General features: G+C 37.5%; 6 protein-coding genes across 8 annotated transcripts; all 6 read left to right on the top strand.

The window, feature by feature from the left end:
* Nucleotides 1-5,581: 5,581 nt before the first annotated feature.
* On the top strand, nucleotides 5,582-6,399 carry LOC135136874 (adult-specific cuticular protein ACP-20-like). The gene is made up of 3 exons (XM_064066335.1): nucleotides 5,582-5,657; nucleotides 5,714-5,896; nucleotides 5,957-6,399. Exons 1-3 carry the CDS (start codon nucleotides 5,646-5,648, stop codon nucleotides 6,248-6,250), a joined length of 489 nt encoding a protein of 162 aa, XP_063922405.1. The 5' UTR covers nucleotides 5,582-5,645; the 3' UTR covers nucleotides 6,251-6,399.
* A 683-nt stretch (nucleotides 6,400-7,082) lies between these two features.
* Nucleotides 7,083-11,204, top strand: LOC135136864 (eukaryotic translation initiation factor 3 subunit A-like). Of its 2 annotated transcripts, XR_010281761.1 has the most exons (6): nucleotides 7,083-7,165; nucleotides 7,221-8,065; nucleotides 8,114-8,405; nucleotides 8,452-8,867; nucleotides 8,915-10,654; nucleotides 11,008-11,204. XR_010281761.1 is itself a non-coding variant. In XM_064066318.1 (5 exons), the coding sequence occupies exons 2-5, from the start codon at nucleotides 7,332-7,334 to the stop codon at nucleotides 10,533-10,535; spliced, it is 3,063 nt and encodes a 1,020-aa protein (XP_063922388.1). In that variant the 5' UTR covers nucleotides 7,083-7,165; nucleotides 7,221-7,331; the 3' UTR covers nucleotides 10,536-10,658. The 2 variants fall into 2 exon arrangements, 1 of the variants encoding a protein (XP_063922388.1); XM_064066318.1 differs by lacking the exon at nucleotides 11,008-11,204 and having other exon boundaries at nucleotides 8,915-10,658.
* Nucleotides 11,205-11,773: 569 nt separating this feature from the next.
* On the top strand, nucleotides 11,774-15,184 carry LOC135136865 (uncharacterized). Its single transcript, XM_064066319.1, has 5 exons — nucleotides 11,774-11,864; nucleotides 12,106-12,915; nucleotides 12,968-13,277; nucleotides 13,325-13,743; nucleotides 13,791-15,184. Exons 2-5 carry the CDS (start codon nucleotides 12,125-12,127, stop codon nucleotides 15,166-15,168), a joined length of 2,898 nt encoding a protein of 965 aa, XP_063922389.1. The 5' UTR covers nucleotides 11,774-11,864; nucleotides 12,106-12,124; the 3' UTR covers nucleotides 15,169-15,184.
* Nucleotides 15,185-15,207: 23 nt separating this feature from the next.
* On the top strand, nucleotides 15,208-17,014 carry LOC135136868 (uncharacterized). The gene is made up of 5 exons (XM_064066328.1): nucleotides 15,208-16,017; nucleotides 16,067-16,289; nucleotides 16,342-16,422; nucleotides 16,472-16,707; nucleotides 16,766-17,014. Exons 1-5 carry the CDS (start codon nucleotides 15,428-15,430, stop codon nucleotides 16,860-16,862), a joined length of 1,227 nt encoding a protein of 408 aa, XP_063922398.1. The 5' UTR covers nucleotides 15,208-15,427; the 3' UTR covers nucleotides 16,863-17,014.
* Nucleotides 17,015-17,064: 50 nt separating this feature from the next.
* On the top strand, nucleotides 17,065-19,494 carry LOC135136869 (uncharacterized). Of its 2 annotated transcripts, XM_064066329.1 has the most exons (5): nucleotides 17,065-17,155; nucleotides 17,210-17,356; nucleotides 17,405-17,696; nucleotides 17,743-18,158; nucleotides 18,206-19,494. In XM_064066329.1, exons 3-5 carry the CDS (start codon nucleotides 17,535-17,537, stop codon nucleotides 18,588-18,590), a joined length of 963 nt encoding a protein of 320 aa, XP_063922399.1. In that variant the 5' UTR covers nucleotides 17,065-17,155; nucleotides 17,210-17,356; nucleotides 17,405-17,534; the 3' UTR covers nucleotides 18,591-19,494. The 2 variants fall into 2 exon arrangements, with proteins under 2 accessions (XP_063922399.1, XP_063922400.1); XM_064066330.1 differs by lacking the exon at nucleotides 17,065-17,155 and having other exon boundaries at nucleotides 17,174-17,356.
* Nucleotides 19,495-19,834: 340 nt separating this feature from the next.
* On the top strand, nucleotides 19,835-23,862 carry LOC135136861 (serine/arginine repetitive matrix protein 2-like). The gene is made up of 5 exons (XM_064066313.1): nucleotides 19,835-19,980; nucleotides 20,222-21,031; nucleotides 21,084-21,393; nucleotides 21,441-21,859; nucleotides 21,907-23,862. Exons 2-5 carry the CDS (start codon nucleotides 20,241-20,243, stop codon nucleotides 23,798-23,800), a joined length of 3,414 nt encoding a protein of 1,137 aa, XP_063922383.1. The 5' UTR covers nucleotides 19,835-19,980; nucleotides 20,222-20,240; the 3' UTR covers nucleotides 23,801-23,862.
* The last annotated feature ends 463 nt before the right edge of the window (nucleotides 23,863-24,325 follow it).

The raw sequence follows: 24,325 nt of genomic DNA, 5'->3' as shown, positions 1-24,325 counted from the left end.
GTGATAAGTTATTTAAGTGTTTTGTCTTTTTGATTTGTATAATTTATTATATATGTTTAATACAGCAATTTTTGAAAATGTGGTGTTTGATTTTTTGTTTATTTTCGTCATCGTTTCTAGATTGGGCATTTTATTGTATACTCGTTGAGAACAAGCTTTTAATTGATTTTTTTCATCTTCTTATAAGTTGATTTCATTTAAAGTCTCTAAATTTGGTGTTAAAAGATGGTCTACAATTATTTAGACAGAACTTTCTTCGTTTCCAATTCCAGTTTCCTATTTAAATTATAAAATTAAATTTTGCCAATTTTTTTAAAGCGACAAAAAGGCGAAAATTGGCGACAAAAATCGAAAAGAAAAAGCAACCCAAAAACGGTGAAAAAAACGCAGTCAAAAAAATCTATAAAAGGGAGAAAAAAGCGTTCAAAAAAAAAATAGACAAAAACGCAACTACAAAAACAGGAAATCAAAAAGGGGATAATAAAACAACAAAAAATACGATACAACAACGCCAGAAAAAAATAGAGAAAAAAAGTAAAAGAAGAACACAAAACAAGTAGACGAGAAAACACGAAAAAAAGCTCTAACAAAACAAAAAATGGCTACAAAAAAAAAACCAAGAAACGGCTGCAAAAACTGAAAATAAGTGGACAAAATTATTATAAATAATTGAATAAAATAAGAGAAAAGGCCACAACAAACGCGACAAAAAATATGGAGTCGAGAAGCAACTAAAAGATCACAAAAAATAAGCAAAAAAGACGACTAAAAACAACAAAAAAAGGGAGACAACACAAGGAGAAAAAGAGGACAAAATAATTATACGAAACGACAAAAAATTGACAGAAAGAAGCGATTAAAAAGTAGGGAATGAAACAAAAAAAAAAGACGAAAAGGAAAGGCGACAAAAAGTGATTAAAAGAGCGAAAAAATCGACAAAACATCAATTATGGGATAAAAAAGCGACAAAAAGGAGCAAAAAAACAGGACTAAAAAAATTACAAAAAGACACAAAAATTCCCAGAACGGACAACAAAAAAGAGCTAAAAGAATTGTCAAAAATATATAAAGGAGAAAAAAAGCATCCAAAAAATAGACAAAAAGCACCAGTAAAAACTGGGGGTTAAAAAACGCAGAAAAAAGATGACAACAAAACCGAAAAAAATGGACACAACAATTGTAAAAAAGGAATAAAGAAAGTTCACTAAAAAATGTTTACAAAAAAAGTCGAGAAAAAATGCGACAAAAAATAGGGAGTTATAAAAAAAGATGAAAAAGCCGTAAAAAGGAAAAAAATACAAAAAAAGGCAAAAACTCGACGAAAAAATAGTAATCAAAAAGAGTACAAAAAAACGCAAAAAAATCGACAAAATAATGATAAAAAAACAACAAGAATTGGACAGTAAAACAAGCCTAACACATAAGGCGTAATGAAAGGCGATTACTAGGCACAAAAAAAGGCGACACAAAAGCAACAAAATGGACACAAAAATGGAGAAAAAGAAGACTAAACAATTATACAAAACAACACAAAAATTACACAAAAACACAATTAAAAACTAGGGACTGAAACCAAAAAAAAAACAGGAAAGGCGCCCAAAAAGCGATAAAAAAGCGAAAAATGGCTACAAAAAAGATAAAACAAAGAAGTGAAAAAGTCGAGAAAACATCAATTATGAGATAAAAAACGCTAAAAAAAGAGCAAAAAAGGAGACAAAAAACAGTTTCAAAAGGACAAAAAAGTTCCCAGAAGAGACAACAACAAAAAGCGAAAAGAGTTGTCAACAAAATATAAAAGAGAAAAAAAGCATCCAAAAAAGAGGCAAAAGCACCACTAAAAATTGGGAGTCGAAAAATTGCAAAAAATTATTAAAAAATTACATAAGGACGACAACAAAACCGAAAAAATGGACAAAATAATTATAAAAAAAAGGAATAATAAAAATAGAAATACAAAGCCAAAAAAAAAAAAACACAAAATACGCGACAAAAAAAAAAGCGAGAAAAAAGTATACAAAAAAGAAAGCATAGAAACTCCACTAAAAAATAGGAATCAAAAATAAAGTAAAAGATTAACAAAGAAAAATGCAAAAAAGATGACAAAATATATAAAAACAAAAAGGCGAAATATCAACAAAATAATGATAACAAACGATAAAAATGGCCAATAAAACATGCCTAAAAAAATAAGGAATTAAAAAAACGTGATTAATAGACACAAAAGAAAAACACAAAGAAAGGCGACAAAAAAGAGACAACAAAAGGAGAAAAAGAGGACAAACAATTATACAAAACGACAAAAAATTCACACAGAAAGGCGATTAAAAAATATGGAGTGAAACCAAAAAAAAGACGAAAAGGGAAGGCGACAAGAAAGAGATTAAAAAGGGAAAAATTACTACAAAAAATACAACAAAAATTCAACAAACTAGTGAAAAATTAGACAAAACATCAATTATGGAATAAAAAACGACAAAAAAGACCACAAAAAACGGGACAAAAAAAAGACACAAAGAGACAAAAAAGGTCCCAGAAGAGACAAAAAAATTAAAAAAGTTGTCAAAATATATATGAAAAGAGAAGAGAAGCATCCAAAACGGAGACAAAAAGGACCACTAAAAATTGGGAATCAAAAACCGGCAAAAAATTTATTTAAAAAAACGCGCAAAGATGACAACAAAAGCGAAAAAGTGGATAAAACAATTATAGAAAAAAGGAATAAAACAAATGAAAGTAAGGGATCAAAAAACCGTAAGGTCACCAAAGAATGTTTAAAAAAAGTCGACAAAACATAAATTATTGGATAAAAAATACAAAAAAAAGACGACAAATAACGCGACAAAATACAGGGGGTCAAGAAGCGACTAAAAGATTACAAAAATATACACAAAAAAGATGACAAAAAAACAAAAAGTAGACAACAAAAGAAGAAAAAGAAGGCGAAACAATTATACAAAACGCGATTTAAAAATAGGGAGTGAACCACAAAGAAAAGACGAAAAGGGAAGACGACAAAAAAGCGATTAAAAAGGCAAAAAAAGTACTACAAAGACTACAAGAAAGGCAACAAAACAGTGAAAACGTCGATAAAACATCAATAACGGGATAAAAAAGCGATAAAAAGATCACAAAAAACAGAACTATAAAAAAGTTACAAAAAGACAAAAAGGTTCCCAGAAGAAACAACAAAAAAAACAGGTAAAAGAGTTGTCAAAAAATTATAAAAAGAGAAGAAACGCTTTCAAAAAAAGGGATAAAAAAACACCATTAAAAATTGGGAGTCAAAAAGCAGCTAAAAGATCATAAAAAAACACAAACAAGACAACAAAAGAGAAAAAAATGAATAATATATTTATAAAAAAAAAAGAATAATAAAATTAAAAATAGGGGGTCAAAAAAAAACGTAAGGTCAGCAAAAATATTTTCAAAGCCCACAAAATACTCGACAAAAAATAGGGAGTTACAAAAATCGCAAAAAAACCGTCAAAAAAAGTGAGAAAAAAGCATACAAAAAAGAAAACACAAAATTTCGACTAAAAAATAGGAATCAAAAAGAAAGTGAAAGGTCACCAGAAAAAAATGCACAAAAAATGATTAAAAAAAAGCAATAAAAACGAGGCCACAAACGGCGGAAAAATAGACAAAATAATGATAAAAAACGATAAAAAATGGAAACTAAAATGCGTCTAAAAAATTAGGAGTGAGAAAAAAGCTATTATTAGGTCACAAAAATACACAGAAAAAGGCGAAAAAGAAGGCAAAAATGCTACAAAAAAACGAATCACTACAAAAAAAAGGCAACCAAAAGTGTGAAAAAGTCGTCAAAACATCCATTATGGGATAAAAAAGCGACAAAAGAGACCACAAAAACGCGACTAAAGAAGAGTTACAAAAAGACAAACAAGCTGCTAGAAGAGAAAACAAAAAAAAGCTAGAAACAGTTATCAAAAAGTTATAGAATATAAAAAAGAGAGAAAAAAGCGTCGAAAAAAGAAACAAAAAACCCCGACTAAAAGTTGGGAGTCAAAAAGCGACTAAAATGTAAAAAAAATACACAAAAAAAGGGCAACCAGAGACGAAATAAGTCAACAAAATATTTATGAGAATGGGAAAATAACAATTGTAAAAAATATCATGCAAACGGAGACTAAAAATTAGAAAATAAAAAAAAACACTATAAGAGCAGATAAATAAAAGAAGAGAAGACAGAGAAACGCGACTATGAAAAATGGGACTCAGAAAGAGACTAAAAGGTCACAAAAAAGACGCAAAAAAGACGAAAAGAAAACGTGACAAAAAAAATCTTGTTATAGAGAGACAAAAAGCTACCAGGAGAGACAACAAAAAGAAGCTTAAAAAATTAGGAGTCAGAAAGCAATCGTAAGATCACAATAAAATACAACACAAGACAACAAGACAACGACGACCAAAAAAGACTCAAAAAAAATTGTCAAAATACAAAAATCAGTGAGCACAAAAACGCGTCTAAAAAATAAAGAGTCAAAAAAGACAAATAGTAGCCAGAAATGACAACAAAAATTGATAAAAAGACGACCAAAAAAGGAATTAAAAACTACCATAAAAAAAGACGACAACAAATAGGGGACAAAAAATACAACAAAAAAGGCTACAAAAGGAGGGAGTTAAATAGGGAAGTAAAAATTCAAACACACAAAAATCCTTTTTAGTTTTAGATGGTGTTAATTTATTAAAATAGACAAATTAATACAAATCAAAATAAAATAAAAGCTATCGTATAAAATTGACCTTCGGTTTGAGTATCTACCAAAAATAAATTATCGCTGTGATTTGTCCAATTTTGAACCTTGGGAAGAAATGTAGCGTGCTTCAGTTGTTCCGAGGTCACATGCAGCCTAAAATTTTATTGGTTAGTAATGGTATAGATGACGTGAGACGACTGTACACTTTTTCAAAGAAATATAAAAAAATAGAGTGATGAACCCTAGAACGATTTTCCCAGTCGTCAATAAAGAACCAACTGAAAACCGTATAACGAAATTTACAGACCTAATAATAATAACTGACAACTTCTTTGCATCTCACAAACCCCGCACTAGCCGCAACCTGCCGGTAGTTAATTACCCGCGATTCTTTATTACCCATACTTTGCACGCTTAACTGCATACGCTGACACAGACACACATACTGCCCATGCAACGATTAAATAACAAATAGAAAACCCAATTTCGCCCGACCCGCTATATACCCACACTCCGCACAATCACATCTCCACTGAAAAAACCTCAAACCGCCTCACAAAATCAGGCCGAAAAATCCGTTGCAAAACGCTGAATTTTCATTTTTCCGCACACCGCCGTTCAGCCGCGACGGCCCCGAGCCAGGGTAATTACGGCGACGTTTCGCCACGCCGGCACGACGGCGACCGCAGACTCCGTTTCGTCAGGACCTGCGACCGGCAGATAACAATAATGAGCCGTAATTGTAACAGGAAGTAGTGCGGCCCGATTCTGAGTCGCTCGGTACTGCACTTTCAAATAGCGAATATTTCGTCGGATTAATAGCGTACTTGCATTTTTCACAATTAAAGTGAATGGGTTGTTGTATATAAGGGGGAAGAAGGTGAGGAATTGGCAGTGCAAACACAGGTCCTCTAGTACAACAACATGATCGCTCAAGTACTGGAATAGGGGTTGGGGTGTTCATTTAGACGTTGACGATTTTGTTTTTGTAGATCGCAGCTTTGGTCTTCTTGGTGGCTTCGGCTAGTGCTGGACTATCGTACTCGGCTGGAGGGCTCCATGGGGGGATAGCGCTTGGAGGGCTCCATGGGGGAGTGGGGCTTGGAGGTTTGGGAGGCGGGCATGGGATCGCAGTGGCACCCATCGCCATCAAAGAGACTGTAGTGGATTATCACGTAAGTACCAAAGACTATTCCTTCTAGACAGATTCATCTGCATCTGTGTTTAAATTCCAGACCCCGGCTCATTACGAGTTCAAATACGGCGTTGAGGACCCTAAAACCGGCGACAACAAGGAGCAGTCCGAAGTTCGCGTCGGGGATGTGGTCAAAGGGCAGTACTCGTTAGCGGAACCCGACGGTACCATCCGCATTGTCAAGTACACAGCTGACAAGCACAACGGGTTCAACGCTGTGGTGTCCAGGGTGGGACATGCTGTTCATCCGCAGTTGTTGGTATCGAAAGCCATTGCAGTACCCATTGCTGTAGGTGGAGGTCATGGGGGTCTAGGTTTGGGTGGTCACTACTAGGTTTGGGTCGTTCTAATCGTCATTGCTCTATCATCGTCATCGCTGCGTCGTCGTTGCTCATCTCTCATCGTTTATCTCTTGGATATTTCAAGAGAATATTTATGTTGTATATAGTTAGTGTTGTGAGGAACAATAAATTTTTATTGTGAGTTGTGTGCTTTTGTGTTTATTATCTGGTTCTGGCGAATATTTTTGTTATAAATCAATAATTCGCATACGGCGGAATTTGTGGTAAACTAAAAAAGATATTAGACTAATTAATATTAATTGGTTTGTCCGATAAGACGATCCAAGTTTGATAATTACTGTGTCATTTTCGGGGTTAATTTAACATTGTTTACACAAATTGAATTGTTTTTAATAACTTCATGTTTGTAGGAAAACGGTTTTTGAGATTTGTCAAAATACGAATCACAGACTCCGATAAATTTTTGGGAAAATATCCACTTTCTTTCGTGTTCACACCACTAACGCAAACATTTTCACTAATATTTAGTAACAGTACATTAAAAATTCGCGAGCCGAAACGGGGCTCCGAATGCTCCGATGTTGCTGCCACCAGACGGAAATCGAAACTGAACACAAAGGACCGAAAAATGTGACACCAAGATGACGAAAAAAGTAGTCACCCGTTTCGGACTGTCTGCCTCCGATTTGAGTTTTTCCGCAAAATCAATTTTTAAAAATTTTCAGAGAAGCAGGATTTGTTGGGCTGTACGTGAGACCGATTTTTTAAACACGCTGTAGCCATTACGATGCATCGACGATTATTTGTAAGATTTTGGCGGCGGATTAAGTTATTTGATAACGGTTAAAATTTGATAACGATAAACATATCTCGTCCTAAAAATAATTTAGAACGATTTTTCACGTACTAATTAACGCAATTTCTTAAAGTTATTAGTAAAATCACAGGTAAGACTATTCTTTTCACCTTTTTGTAAATGCTGCTAATAAGAGTCTTTTGTAGCTACAAATTAAAACTGAGTGTTCCACTCAGAAACTGCGTATCAGCGCGTTATTGCTATCTCTGTAGACAATATATTTCAAGATATCGATTTTAAAAAACACCAACTCCAAAATGTGGGGTGTTCTAAAGAACTTGATGAAAGTCGTATTGGTGGAACCTGACGTCACAGAAGATGACGTAAACGTCCTCCTGTTCGGCAACTCAGGGACCGGAAATTCAACTGTGATAAACTCCATTTGGAACTATTTCAAATATCCCATTTTCAGAGCAGCCCGAGGAAACATCGAGACTGTAACACACGACAGTGAAGTTTATAGTGTAGATGAAGGCCTCAAAGTGTACAAACTCCCCATCAAAATGGACCTCAAAACCTTCAACTTGATACTGATTGATACGCCCCCAGTGGGAAATCCCAGAGGAATAGAACAGGACAATACCAACATGGAGAACATTCTAGGGTACCTGGCGACCCTAAAGAAACTCCACGCAGTTTGTTTTGTTTTCAAGGCACATGAAACGAGGGTCACAAAGTTCATGGAGTATTGTCTTAAGCAGATGTTGACACGACTAGACAGGAGTGCCAAAGAGGATATCATTTTTATTACTGTCTATAATGAAACCTCTAGGTACACAGCTGAAGAGACGAAGCATCATTGTTTAGTACCACTGGTCAGAGGTATTCGGTCAAATCCTCCACGTATAAGAATTGGCTTGAACAACGTCTTCGCTTTGGACAATGAAGCATTCCGAGCTTTATTGAAAATTCAGGAAGGAAAAAGATACAATAGACACGAATTAGACGGATTTGCCCAAAGCTGGGAAACCTCGTCGAAGGAAATTCGCCGGTAAATACACAACTTTCACCTTTCCGTAGTCCATTTCTTGTTTTATAGATTGTTGACGTACATTACAACGTTAGAGTCCCTAGACCTTCAAAACATAATCAGTATTAACGAAGTCAGATTTCTGGTCGAACAACTCGCGACTTGTATTTCAGAAATATCAGAACGTATACAAGACAACATGAAATCACTCGACACTCATCAAAAACGTCTCACTACAGAGGACCAACTAATTCAACAACTAAAACCACAACTATACACAACCTGCGTTGGACTCGAAGTGAAAAAACTGACCCAACCTGCAACCATTTGTACGAACCCTAAATGTACAGAAGTCGTGACGGTAAGATCTACTTTTGAAAGAAATAGCTACTTTCTTGTTGTTTAAGGTCGCTGGGGTCAAACAATGTCACTACAAACAATGCCACAGTCCCTGTTACTTACCCGGAAATAGCGAAACGACAGTCGGCGATCTGAAACTCCGTTTTTGTTCTTTAATGTTAAACGACAAGTGCAAGCATTGCGGCTGCGCCTGGCAATTCCACATGAACACATGCAATGTAACCCAGAAGAAAGAATTTCGAAAAGAAGACGAGATGGTAAAAGACGCTATCAAAAGCAAGGAAGACTCTCGTAGTCAAATCGAGAAACTGGTTGCAGATTTAAACAAACAGAACTCAGAACTGGAAGAAGAAGCCGAAACCATTTCTAGAATTATAGCCAGGTTTTCGTACTTCTTGCAAAAACACGCAATCTTGCCGTTCAATGACGCCTACAACGACTTAATTAAACAGCGCATCAAAAAGTAAACCATGTTATATATTTTGACCATAAGTAACACCATCCTTTCAGCGAGAAGGATCTAGAAAACTCAACTAATCCAGAAATGGTTGGAAAACTCGAGAAGCTCTTAAGCCAACACCAAGCCCGGCAAAAAATCGTCCAAGAAAGCACCAGAAAGTTCCAAAACGAAGCTAGAAGCAGAGATTTGACTCTTCAAACAATCATGAACTGCATCTGTCGCCTCTACCGTTTGAAACACATGGGAAAAACCATACAAGAACTGACACAAACATCGAGCATTTGTCGTTACGAAGAAGCCCAGGAAAATTTCAGCTTGGACGAGACAATCGCCGAAGATCAATATCAGAAGACGGACGACAGTGAACACGATGATGAAGTTAACACTAGTAACGAAAGCGATAACAGTGACGAACCTGTTATTAAAGTAACTTATACATATCTAACTAATGACTCTAGTTCTACGCAACGCTTAAGACAAAATCCATCTCCGCAGAGACATGGAAACCGCCTAATCAGAAAGCATTCTTTTCGTCGATATAGAAATCCAGAAGAATATCCCCCAACCGAAAAAAAATCACATAGAAGGCACTTGGACCATTCACCAGATGACCGTGATTTTAGAAAATCCAGCTCTGACAATGACTCGGATGGTGGTCATTTTGCTCGATCTTTTGACAGGAAAAGCAGTACCAAACGTTCACAAAAGCAACACCACGATCGTTCTAGGAAGTCAGATCGTGGTAAAAATGACTCTTTTCGGCAACCAAGAGATTCAGAAGAGTATTACAGAAGAATTGAGAAAAAAACAAGACAAAGAGCACGCGATGAAGTGGAACATTCGCCCAGGCGTCATCGTCACAGAAATGACAGCTACGTCTCAAATGATCATGATCCTATAAAGGGTTATAGTGCTCGAAGTAAGCATTCTAGACACGAAGATCGATCTGATACTGAAAGTTCAAAACGATCTAAGAACTATGAATCAGGTGATGATCGGTCTACCAAGTTGACTAGATCTAGACGCAGATCTGGGGACGAAACTAGAGAGGACCATTCACCAGATGACCGTGATTCTAGAAGATCCAGCACTGACAATGGCTCGGATGGTGATCATTTTGCTCGATCTTTTGACAGGAGAAGCAGTACCAAACGTTCACAAAAGCAACACCACGATCGTTCTAGGAAGTCAGATCGTAGCAAAAATTACTCTTTTCGGCAACCAAGAGATTCAGAAGAGAATTACAGAAGAATTGAGAAAAAAACAAGACAAAGAGCACGCGATGAAGTGGAAGATTCGCCCAGGCGTCATCGTCACAGGAATGACAGCTACGTCTCAAGTGATCATGATTCTATAAAGGGTTATACTGCGCAAAGTAAACATTCTGGACACGAAGATCGATCTGATACTGAAAGTTTAAAACAATCTAAGAACTATGATTCAGGTGATGATCGTCCTACCAAGTTGACTAGATCTAGACGCAGATCTGGGGACGAAAGTAGAGATCCGGGTAACAAATTGTCTACAAGATCTTCTGGTCGTGGACAGAAACAAACAGAGTCAAAAACCCGAGGAAAATCTAGTCAACGTAACGAATCTTTCAGAGGAGAACGCAGTACCAAAAGAGGTCCGAAAACCCAGAAGAAGCCTAAATCTGGAGACGAAAGTTAGAATTCTAAAATAAAGTGAATACCAACAATTTGATGGTGATGGTTGTCCATTTCTGATCTGTTTATCTCTCGGTACTTCAAGGGAATAGTTAGTATTATGAGGAACAATAAATTTTTATCGTGAGTTGTGTTTTTAATTTTAGAAATTATCTTCTTGATTTTAAATAGATAATAATAGGTAACGTCAGGGAAATTGGTCAAAACTTATCTGCGTTATTTTATACAGTGCATTTTTTTTAAAGTGGCTATAGGGATTCCCATGTTAAATTTAATACCCCATGTGTTACTGGATGTAACTCGGGTTATCTTTTGTCGATTTTATTAAAAATCATGTTTTAAATTAAAGGACATTTCTTTAAAAAAATCAAAATATTTGGATATTTTTGTCGCTAATATTGTAGGCAGCCATGTAAAAACAGACATGTACCTGACGTTTGTAAACTTTGATTACTCGCTCAATTACTGGTTTTTAGTGACCGAAATTCGTCAACATGCCGCAGTACATAATTAAAGAAAAAGAAGAAATAGTCACTGATGGATACATTAAAGCCTTATCGACAACAGAGAAACTCCGCAAAATTTTGCTGCAGCATTCCCACATCGTTCCATACTCGGCAAGAGCACAATTTAAAAATTTTGTGGCATATTTATAAACACAGGTTTTTTCGATCATAGACATTAAAAACACAATTTCAGTCAAATTATCTGTTATTATCTTCATTTATGTTTGAATTCCATCATTTTGTTTCTTCTCTAAAAACTGCAATCAAGGTATTTAATGATTAAATCAAAATTATGCTGTTAAAAATGACAAGTTAAAATGATAAGTCAAAACCGTCTGATGTACCAAATTTTTTAATGAAAATAAATTTTATTTTTTAAAGCACAAATTAGCAATTACTGCAAAAAGTGGTAGTGAGAATTAAAGTAGAACCCGAAGGTTATTTTCTCTGTAAAAATCATCTCTGGGTTTTCACCCTAACAAAAGTTAACATGGGGTCTAAAATTTAACCTGGGAATCCCTATATTTTAAAAAAATGCACTGTATAGATAACGATAACGTAATGTTGTAAACGAAACACTCAAACCTGCTTTTTTTATTACATTGCCTCCTTGATATTGTTATCTACAGATCCAGCTGACTGTATACGCCTTATCTTTGATGTTTCTGAGAAATGATAAAAGTGTATTGCAGAAGTTTTTGGTAACTTGGGGTTTTACCCATAAATTTTAAGAACTGATAACGGTATTGCAGCTATATAAGCGAGTGTAACTATTTATCACAAGTCTGCTTAACGTGAAGCCCTTAGTGTTAGCATTCAAGAGACAGGTAAGACAAACACTGTATATTTTTTATTTCAGAATATACTTATATAATTGTAAATTTTGCGGTGAAGTCCCCCACACAGACAGAAAAAATGGTTTGACTAACAGCCAAACTTTTCAAAATTTGTAACTACTGCTCTAAATATTAATTATCAGTCTGGAATCATCGCATCAGTTTGCTTATCTCATTTCAACATTTTGAAATTGAGTTCGTGGTCCAATATGTAGTTTTTCAATCGTTCCAGACGAACCCTCAACTGCAAAATGGGGGATGGTATTCGTGGCATTTTTAAAGACAATACGACCACAGATTGTGACGTGAACCTTCTTCTGTTCGGCGAAACAGGAGGCGGAAAGTCAACTTTCATAAACTCCATTTCGAACTACTTCAATTATCCCAATTTCAACAAAGCGCAACAAGGAAAAATCGACGTTCCAATCCCCATGAGCATAAACATGTCGGAAGGTGACGAAGTTCATGGTACACCAAACGACAACGAAATGCACAATAACGTCGAATTTTCCACCCAAGAAGTCAAAGTTTACTTGTTTCCCACCAAAATGGACGGCAAAACCTTCAACCTGAGACTGATTGACACGCCAGGAGTTGGAGATCCCAGAGGCGTGGAACACGACGACGTCAATCTGGAGAACATTCTCGCGTACTTGGCCACACTTCAAAAACTCCACGGCATTTGCTTTGTGTTGAAGTCGAACCAGACGAGATTAACGAAGTTTTTCGTGTATTGTCTGAAGCAGATATTGACACGACTGGATAAAAGCGCCAGTGAGAACATCATTTTTATTACTACTTATAGCAAAACGACGCGTTATTCAGCTAGAGAGACGAAGCACCACTGTTTGATACCCCTGGTTAAAGACATACAGTCGAGACCTCCACATGTCAATATACCTCTGACTAATGACAACACATTTGCTTTGGATAATGAAACCATGACAGCTTTGTTGGAAATCAAGGAAGGCATAACTTTCAGCAAATACGAGATGGAAGGTCTTGAGCAGAGCTGGAAGGTATCGTCAAACGAAATTCGACGGTAAACGTGCAATAAGTGTCTCCTTTTCGTAGTCCAAGTTACTGTTTTTTAGATTGTTGAAGTACATTATAGGGGATTTTAAAAAAGGAGCTTTGAAACCGCACGACGTTGGAAACACTATCAGTATTAACGAAGTCAGGTTTCTCATCGAACAACTATCAACTCCTATTGCGAAGGTGTCAGAGCTGATCCAAGACAACATCAGACTGCTCGACAGACATAAAGAACGGTTCAATTTAGAGACCCAAACTGTAGACCAGCTCAAAACTCAACTCTACATACCTTGCGTTGATCTTGAAGTGAAAGAACTAGTACAACCTGTAACCGTTTGTACGGACACTAAATGTGCAGACGTCGTAAAGGTGAGACCTCGATTGTGTTACAACCTTCTACTTTCTTGTTGTTTAAGGTCAATAACGTTACGCAGTGGCACTACAAACAGAGATGCCATAATCCCTGTTACTTGCCTGGGATTCCCAAAGAGATGATCGGAGATCCCGGACTTATCAGTTGCGCTGCCATGTCACACGGAAAGTGCACACTTTGTGGATGCCCCTGGCAAATCCACATGCACATCTACAAAGAAACCAAGAAAATCAACGTTCACAAAGAAGACCAAAGCGTCAAAAACGCTATAAAAAATAAAGAGGAGATTCGAGTTCATATTGAGAAACTGATGAAAGATTTAAACAAACGGAGATCAGAACTGGAAGGAGAAAGCCAAACTATTTCTAGAAGCATCGCCAAATTTTCGTACTTCTTGCAGGAACACGCACTGACGCCCTTCAATGACGCCTACAGTGACTACCTGAACCAGCTTATTAGAAAGTACACAATTGTTTATGCTTTGACCACAACTAACACCGTCTTTTCAGTGAAAAGCATCTAGGAAAGGACGCTGATCAGGATGTTATCGACAAACTGGAGAAACTCCTCGCCCAGCACCTAGCACTGCAGAAAACGTTTCAAGAAAGCTCGCAAAACTTTCAAAAGGAAGGTACAAACAGCGATTTGACCCCTGCAGGAATCAAGAAGAGTTTGACGGAACTTTACAATTTGAAACACATAGGGAGAACCATACAAGAACTCAAACAAAAATCGAGCAGTTGTCGCCACGGAGAAACCCAGAAAAATTTCAGCTGCGTTGTTTCGACAGCAATCGACTTGGATCAGAAAACCGCCAAAGAAAAACGTGAAAAATCTTCACGAGATGAAAAACCCATTCGCAAAAATCGTTCTTCTAAGAAGTCAAATCGAGCCAAAAAGAATTCTTCTCCTCAGTCAACAGATTCAGAAGAATCCTACGACAGCAGCACTGACAAAAAATCGTCCCGGAAGGGTGAACATTCTAAGCACGAAGACAATCCTGATAGCGACGATTCTACCAAAAAAGGTGTTAACCGATCCAAGAACCAAAAAGAGCCTAAATCCACCAAGTCTTCCAAAACTGACAGCAATGTATCGAAATCTGAGCAAGAAACTCGCGCTCGGAATGATAAATCGTCTAGAAGTGGACGTAAGAAACACGCAGGAAGAAAATCTAGTCCGGTTGGGCAGCGTTGCGAATCGGATGATGAACACCCTTCTAAATCGTCCAAAAAGGAGCGCAGTACGAAAGAAAAGGGTCCTAAAAATCAGAAGAAGCCCAAATCTGAGGACGAAAATTGTGACTCGGATGATAAACGTTCGATCAGATCTTCCAGCGATCATGAAGCTAGAAACGGCGCTAGTTTAAATGAAACAAGTTTCAAAGAAGATGAAATTCACAAACACCACAAGTCAGATGATGAGCGTCCTAAGAAGTCCAATGGTGCCAAAAAGAACTCTTCTTCTCAGTCAACAGATTCAGAAACATCCTACGACAGCAGCACTGAGAAAAAATCCTCCAGGCTTCATCGTCGCAGAAGCCAAAGCGACGATTCAGATGACCGCAATTCTGTAAAATCGTCCCAGAAGGGTAAACACGAAGACAATTCTGATAGTGACGAGTCTACCAAAAATAGTGATAACCGATCCAAGAATCAAAAAGAGCCTAAATCCACCAAGTCTTCCAAAACTGACAGCAATGTATCGAAATCCAGAAAGGAGCCCAGTACGAAAGAAACGAGTTCTAAAAATCAGAAGCCCAAATCTGAGGACGAAAGTTGTGACTTGGATGATAAACACTTGGTCAGATCTTCCAGCGATCTCGAAACCAAAAACGGCCCTAGTTTAGATGAAACAAGTTTCGAAATGCTTTGTAGCACGCTGTAGTAAACATTAAAGCTTTGACAGTTTTTTATTTAACCAAATTGCCAAAACGTCGATAACTACTAAGGTTTTTGTGACTAGTTTTTTTTTTCAGAAGACATCAATCAGCTTTGATTTTGGTTTAAAGTATGACAGTGTTCAATTTGCTTCTGCTTGGCGAGCGTGGGGTTGGAAAAACAACCTTCATCAATTCTCTTATCAACTATTTTCGGTACGACAACATAGATGCCGCTGTCATGAGTACCGCCATAATGGAGCTCCAATGACGATCTCTATCATCGATGCAAATAACAGAGAGGTATCTATTTCCCTAAACGCTAACGTTGACGGAAAATACAATGTTAAATCGAACACAAGAACGAAAGAGTACTTAGTCCCGATACATGGACACCAGTTAAGGCTCATAGACTCCACAGGATTTGATATGTCGAAAAACGAGCAAAACCAATTTAAAAATATCTTCCAACAACTCGGTCATCTACAAGAGCTGCACGCTGTTTGCTTTTTTCTAAGATTGTCGGATCTGCAAACAGTTTCAGTCGGAAATCTCATAAGACAAACCATAACAAATTTAGACGTAGCTGCTGTCAAAAATTTTATTTTTATTTTCACTGAAGGCAGAAAAGTTGGCTTTTATCCTACCGTTGCACGGAATGCTTTAGGGAAAATTGTCAATACAATCAATTCGACATCACCTCAAATTAACATTCCCTTACATAACGACAACATGTACTGTGTGGATAATGAAGCGTTCGTTCATTTGGTGGCATACAAGTGTGGCACAAGTTTAAGTCCAAAAGATGCGTATTACACTGAATCCAGCTGGAACACTTCACTACAAGAATGCAAACGGTAGGTTTATTAAAATTAAGGGAAATAAATATCTGTGGCATTTTTTCAGACTGCTCGACTATGTTAGTAAATTAAAACTGTTTCAACTTCCGGTTGATGGTGCGGTTGAAGCGATTCAAACACTTCTCAAGGAAAATTCGCCTCGCTTAGTGGACATAATTGAGTCCAATTCTCAGAATTTAGAAAAGTGCGAAAAAGTCGTAGAGGATTCGAAAGCAGTGTGTCAGTTGGTTGAAGCCATGAAACGATCAATTGAGCACTATGAAAGACAGGTATGTAGAAATATAATGTTCACTCAGTCTGGTCAACAAAGCACTCTTCCAGTCTAGACAAGCAAATGATTATAGAAAGCAGAATGAAGACAATCGCGTAACTTATGCTAAAATTGATTTTAACAAAAATACGGTAAGTGTATAGAAGTAAATTGGAAAAATTTGTACTTTTGTGGTTTAAGGCACCGCTAACGGAACACGATGTTGACAATGATATAAAAAGAAATCTAGAAAAGACAGCCATTATACTGAAAAAATACAAAAAATATATCACAAATGCACATAAAATAGTTGAGAAGCAACAGGAGGAAATTCGTAGGACTGTAGAAAATTTTGCTGCAATTGCTACGTTTTTGGAAAAGTGTGGCTTATATGACAATTTAGAAAGAGAAATTGCTTCCGCATTGTCTTCTACAAAGTGAGTTTCTTATGTGAATTTTTTTAAAATAATTTTATACGTTTAATAACAATTTTAGGAAAAATAAGATCGATAGAGTTATAAAAATGTTAAAAGCACTGCATCTGGGGTACAAACGGATGAAAGGAGACTCGAGAAGGGCGTCAAACACGTGACGATTGTGAAAGAGCTCGAAAAATTTCAACTAGCAGGTTCTCGATAAAATTTTTAGCACTTTTTAATTAAATAGGACATTCTGCTGTGTTAGAGTTCATCTTTGTAAAACTTATATATTTCTAAAGGCAATGAATAAATGAATTCCGCCAGATACGCTCTAAAGTTTAGTGGTAGAAACTTTTAAAGACAATTAATACCATCATAAATTTAAAAACGTTTTCTTAAACGTGTCTTTGTTTATAAACAAATGTCGTTTTTTAAACAACAGCAAATGGGCTCCTTGTTGCTATAGGTAATTATAAGTATTTTAAGTGGCTACATAAAATAATAAAGTTCCACATACTAGAATTGACTTGAGCGAGAACAACATCTTCGCTTTGGACAATGAAGCATTCCGAGCTTTATTGAAAATTCAGGAAGGAAAAAGGTACAAGAGACACGAATTAGACGGATTTGCCCAAAGCTGGGAAACCTCGTCAAAGGAAATTCGCCGGTAAATACACAACTTTCACCTTTCCGTAGTCAATTTCTTGTTTTATAGATTGTTGACGCACATTAAAACGTTAGAGTCCCTCGACCTTTAAAACATAATCAGTATTAACGAAGTCAGATTTCTGGTCGAACAACTCGCGACTTGTATTCCAGAAATATCAGAACGTATACAACACAACATGAAATCACTCGACACTCATCAAAAACGTCTCACTACAGAGGACCAACTAATTCAACAACTAAAACCACAACTATACATAACCTGCGTTGGACTCGAAGTGAAAAAACTGACCCAACCTGCAACCGTTTGTACGAACGCTAAATGTACAGAAGTCATGACGGTAAGATCTACTTTTGAAAGAAATAGCTACTTTCTTGTTGTTTAAGGTCGCTAAGGTCAAACAATATCACTACAAACAATGCCACAGTCCCTGTTACCTACCCGGAAATAGCGAAACGACAGTCGGCGATCTGAAACTTCGTTTTTGTTCTTTAATGTTAAACGACAAGTGCAAGCGTTGCGGCTGCGCCTGGCAATTCCACATGAACACTTGCAAAGTAACCCAGAAGAAAGAATTTCGAAAAGAAGACGAGATGGTCAAAGACGCTATCAAAAGCAAGCAAGACTATCGTAGTCAAATCGAGAAACTGGTTGAAGATTTAAACAAACAGAACTCAGAACTGGAAGAAGAAGCCGAAACCATTTCTACAATTATAGCCAGGTTTTCGTACTTCTTGCAAAAACACGCAATCTTGCCGTTCAATGACTCCTACAACGACTTAATTAAACAGCGCATCAAAAAGTAAAGAATGTTATATATTTTGACCATAACTAACACCATCCTTTCAGCGAGAAGGATCTAGAAAACTCAACTAATCCGGAAATGGTTGCAAAACTCGAGAAGCTCTTAAGCCAACACCAAGCTCGCCAAAAAATCGTCCAAAAAAGCACCAGAAAGTTCCAAAACGAAGCTAGAAGCAGAGAATTGACTCTTCAAACAATCATGAACTGCATCTCCCGCCTCTACCGTTTGAAACACATGGGAAAAACCATACAACAACTGACACAAACATCGAGCATTTGTCGTCACGGAGAAGCCCAGGAAAATTTCAGCTTGGACGAGACAATCGCCGAAGATCAATATCAGAAGACGGATGACAGTGAACACGATGATGAAGTTAACACTAGCAACGAAAGCGATAACAGTGACGAACCTGTTATTAAAGTAACTTAAACATATCTAACTAACGACTCTAGTTCTACGCAGCTCGTAAGACAAAATCCATCTCCGCAGAGACATGAAAACCGCCTAATCAGAAAGCATTCTTTTCGTCGATATAGAAATCCAGAAGAATACCCCCCAACCGAAAAAAAATCACATAGAAGGCACTTGGACCATTCACCAGATGACCATGATTTTAGAAAATCCAGCTCTGACAATGACTTGGATGGTGGTCATTTTGCTCGATTTTTTGACAGGAGAAGCAGTACCAAACGTTCACAAAAGCAACACCACGATCGTTCTAGGAAGTCAGATCGTGGCAAAAATGACTCTTTTCGGCAACCAAGAGATTCAGAAGAGAATTACAGAAGAATTGAGAAAAAAACAAGACAAAGAGCACGCGATGAAGTGGAAGATTCGCCCAGGCGTCATCGTCACAGAAATGACAGCTATGGCTCAAGTAATCATGATTCTATAAAGGGTTATACTGCTCGAAGTAAACATTCTAGACACGAAGATCGATCTGATATTGAGAGTTTAAAACAATCTAAGAACTATGAATCAGGTGATGATCGGTCTACCAAGTTGACTAGATCTAGACGCAGATCTGGGGACGAAAGTAGAGATCCGGGTAACAAATCGTCTACAAGATCTTCTGGTCGTGGACAGAAGAAACAGAGTCAAAAACCCGAGGAAAATCTAGTCAACGTAACGAATCTTTCAGAGGAGAACGCAGTACCAAAAGAGGTCCGAAAACCCAGAAGAAACCTAAATCTGGAGACGAAAGTTAGAATTCTAAAATAAAAGTGAATACCAACAATTTGATGGTCATGGTTGTCTATTTCTGATCTGTTTATCTCTTGGGTACTTCAAGAGAATAGTTAGTATTGTGAGGAACAATAAATTTTTATCGTGAGTTGTGTTTTTAATTTTAGAAATTATCTTCTTGATTTTAAATAGGTCTTAATAGGTAACGTCAGGGAAATTGGTCAAAACTTATCTGCGTTATTTTATATAGATAACGATAACGTAATGTTGTAAACGAAACACTCAACATGCTTTTTTTATAAGATTGTCTCCTTGATATTGTTATCTACAGATCCAGCTTACTGTATACGCATTATCTTTGTTGTTTTTGAGAAATGATAAAACCGTATTGTAGAATTCTTACCAGTTACTTTCTTTTAATGTTTAATTTAATAATGAGGCGGAAAACTGACAAGGACTTTGCAATTTTGACTTTCCAAAACGATTTGCTATTGATGAGAAGCTTTTGATAACTTAGGGTTTTACGGATAAATATTAAGAACTGATAACGGTATCGCAGCTATATAAACGCGTGTAACTATTTATCACAAGTCTGATTAACGTGGAGTCCTTAGTGTTAGCATTCAAGAGACAGGTAAGACAAACACTGCATGTTTTTTATTTCAGAATATACATATATAATTGTAAATTCTGCGGTTAAGTCTTCCACACAGCCAGAAAAAATTGTTTAACTAACAACCAAACTTTTCAAAATTTGTAACTGCTGCTCTAACTATTACTTATCAGTCTGGAATCATCGCATCAGTTTGCTTATCTCATCTCAACATTTTGAAATTGAGTTCGTGGTTCAATATGTAGTTTTTCAATCGTTCCAGACGAACCCTCAACTGCAAAATGTGGGATCGTATTCGTGACTATTTTAAAGACAATAAGACCACAGATTGTGACGTGAACCTTCTCCTGTTCGGCGAAACAGGAGTCGGAAAGTCGACTTTGATAAACTCCATTTCCAACTACTTCAATTATCCCAATTTCAAAAAAGCGCAAAAAGGAAAAATCGACGTTCTAATCCCCATGTGCATAAACATGTCGGAAGGTGGCAAAGTTCATGGTACACCAAACGACAACGAAATGCACAATAACGGCGAATCTTCGACCCAACAAGTCAAAGTTTACTTGTTTCCCATCAAAATGGACGGCAAAACCTTCAACCTGAGACTGATTGACACGCCTGGAGTTGGAGATACCAGAGGCTTGGAACGCGACAACGTCAATCTAGATAACATTCTCGCGTACTTGGCGACACTTCAACAACTCCACGCCATTTGCTTTGTGTTGAAGTCGAACCAGACGAGATTTACGAAGTTTTTCGTGTATTGTCTGAAGCAGATATTGACACGACTGGATAAAAGCGCCAGTGAGAACATCATTTTTATTACTACTTATAGCAAAACGGCGCGTTATACAGCTGGAGAGACGAAACACCACTGTTTGATACCGCTGATTAAAGACATACAGTCGAGACCTCCACATGTCACTATACCTCTGACCAATGACAACATCTTTGCTTTGGACAATGAAGCAATGACAGCTTTGTTGGAAATCAAGGAAGGCAAAACTTTCAGCAAATACGATATGGAAGGTCTTGAGTACAGCTGGAAGATATCGTCAAATGAAATTCGACGGTAAATGCGCAATAAGTGTCTACTTTTCGTAGTCAAAGTTACTGTTTTTTAGATTGTTGAAGTACATTATCGGGGATTTTAAAAAAGGAGCTTTGAGACCGCACGACGTTGAAAACACTATCAGTATTAACGAAGTCAGGTTTCTTATCGAACAATTATCAACTCCTATTGCGGAAGTGTCAGAGCTGATCCAAGACAACATCAGACTGCTCGACAGACATAAAGAACGGCTCAATTTAGAGACCCAAACTCTAAACCAGCTCAAAACTCAACTCTACATACCTTGCGTTGATCTTGAAGTGAAAGAACTAGAACAACCTGTAACCGTTTGTACGGACACTAAATGTGCAGATGTCGTAAAGGTGAGACCTCGATTGTGTTACAAGTTTCTACTTTCTTGTTGTTTAAGGTCAATAACGTTACGCAGTGGCATTACAAACAGAGATGCCATAATCCCTGTTTCTTGTCTGGGATTCCCAAAGAGATGATCGGAGATCCCGGACTTATCGGTTGCGCTGCCATGTCAGGCGAAAAGTGCGTACATTGTAAGTGCCCCTGGCAAGTCCACATGCATATCTACAAAGAAACCAAGAAAGTCGACGTTCACAAAGAAGACCAAAGCGTGAAAAACGCTATCAAAAATAAAGAAGAGGTTCGAGTTTACATTGAGCAACTGATGAAAGATCTAAACAAACGGAGATCAGAATTGGAAGAAGAAGGCCAAACTATTTCTAGAATCATCGCCAAGTTTTCGTACTTCTTGCAGGAACACGCACTGACGCCCTTCAATGACGCCTACAGTGACTACCTTAAGCAGCTTATTAAAAAGTACACAATTGTTTATGCTTTGACCACAACTAACACCGTCTTTTCAGTGAAAAGCATCTTGGAAAGTTCGCTGATCAGGATGTTATCGACAAACTGGAGACACTCCTCAGCCAGCACCTAGTACTGCAAAAAACGTTCCAAGAAAGTGCGAAAAACTTCCAAAAGGAGGGTACAAGTGATTTGACCCCTGCAGGAATCAAGAAGAGTATCACGGAACTTTACAGTTTGAAACACATGGGGAGAATCATACAACAACTGATACAAAAATCGAGCAGTTGTCGCCACAGAGAAACCCAGAAAAATTTCAGCTGCGTTGTTTCGCCAGCAATAGACTTGGACCAGAAAACCGCCGAAGAACAGTATCAGTACTACAAATCGCCTGAAAGTGAATACAACTCAGACAACTACTACGATCCTGATTATACAGTCACGTATATGTCTAGAGCTAGCGATTCCGAAGAAAACAGATCTCCAAATTATCGTGATTCTAGTCCTAGACAGCCTTTTATATACAGAGATGAAGATAGCCGGTTCCCAAATTCGAGAAACTTCAGAAATGGTCACGGATCTCCTTCTAGGCACCACTCAAAACGATCTCCGGAGCGACGAAATAGAAATGAAACGAAGGAAAAACACAGCTCTCGTCACCACCACCTAGAAAAAAGTGAAAAATCTTCGCGAGATGAAAAACCCAGTCGCAAAAAACGTTCTTCTCGTCTATCAAGAAGTCCAGAACTTTCACATAGAAGACACCATAAAGTGTCATTTAGACGTCGCCAACATAGCAGCGACAGCTACGATTCCGATGATCGTGGTAACAGAAGTTCGTCCAGAAGACGGTATTCAGATGACGATCGTCCTGCTAGATCCTCTAACCGTGTCAAACGATCTAAGACCCAAAAAGGACGTATATCTCACAAACACCACAATTCAGATGATGAGCGTCCTAAGAAGTCAAATCGGGCCAAAAAGAACTCTTCTCCTCAGTCAACAGATTCAGAAGAATCCTACGACAGCAGCACTGACAAAAAATCGTCCCGGAAGGGTAAACATTCTAAGCACAAAGACAATCCTGATAGTGACGATTCTACCAAAAACGGTGTTAACCGATCCAAGAACCAAAAAGAGCCTAAATCCACCAAGTCTTCCAAAACTGACAGAAATGTATCTAAATCTGAGCAAGAAACTCGCGCTCGGAATGATAAATCGTCTAGAAGTGGACGTAAGAAACACGCAGGAAGAAAATCTAGTCCCGTTGATAAACATCCTACTAAATCATCCAGAAAGGAACGCAGTACGAAAGAAAAGGGTTCTAAAAGTCAGAAGAAGCCCAAATCTGAGGACGAAAGTTGTGACTCGGATGATAAACGTTCGGTTAGATCTTCCAGCGATCATGAAGCCAGAAACGGCACTAGTTCAGATGAAACAAGTTTCAAAGAAGATGAAATTCATAAACACCACAAGTCAGATGATGAGCGTCCTAAGAAGTCCAATCGTGCCAAAAAGAACTCTTCTTCTCAGTCAACAGATTCAGAAGAATCCTACGACAGCAGCACTGAGAAAAAATCGTCCAGGCGACATCGTCGCAGAAGCCAAAGCGACGATTCAGATGACCGCAATTCTGTAAAATCGTCCCGGAAGGGTAAACACGAAGACAATTCTGATAGTGACGAATCTACCATAAACAGTGGTAACCGATCCAAGAACCAAAAGGAGCCTAAATCCACCAAGTCTTCCAAAACTGACAGCAATGTATCGAAATCCAGAAAGGAGCGCGGTACGAAAGAAAAGAGTTCTAAAAGTGAGAAGAAGCCCAAATCTGAGGACGAAAGTTGTGACTCGGATGATAAACGTTCGGTCAGATCTTCCAGCGATCTTGAAACCAAAAGCGGCTCTAGTTCAGATGAATCAAGTTTCGAAGCAGTTGAAAACGAAGAATGATGTGTGGACGTTTTAAGTTTAGAAAATGCTTTGTAGCACGCTGTAGTAAACATTAAAGCTTTGACAGTTTTTTATTTAACCAAATCGCCAAAACGTCCATAACTATTAAGTTTTTTGTAAACTAAATTTTCTTTTTTTTTCAGAAAACATCAATCAGTGGCAAAGTTTTGATTTTGGTTTAAAGTATGACAGTCTTCAATTTACTTCTGCTTGGTGAGCGTGGGGTTGGAAAAACAACTTTCATCAATTCTCTTATCAACTACTTTCGGTACGGCAACATAGATGCTGCTGTCGTGAGTACGGCTATAGTGGCAGCACCAATATCGTTCTCCATTATCGATGCAAATAACAGAGATGTATCTCTTTCCTTAAACGCAAACATTGATGGAATATATAATGTTAAAAGTAACACAAGGACAAAACAGTACTTAGTCCCGATAAATGGACATCAGTTAAGGCTCATAGACACCCCAGGATTTGATATGTCGAAACATGAGCAAAACCAATTTAAAAATATCTTCCAAC

The sequence above is a fragment of the Zophobas morio genome, unplaced genomic scaffold (assembly GCF_036711695.1).
Source record: "Zophobas morio isolate AGI-343-1 ecotype UQ-CSIRO unplaced genomic scaffold, CSIRO_AGI_Zmor_V1 ptg000028l, whole genome shotgun sequence".
In the NCBI taxonomy this organism is placed as follows: Eukaryota; Metazoa; Arthropoda; class Insecta; order Coleoptera; family Tenebrionidae; genus Zophobas; species Zophobas morio.
Note: the sequence above shows the minus strand (reverse complement) of the source record. Positions and strands in the feature narration are given on the sequence as shown.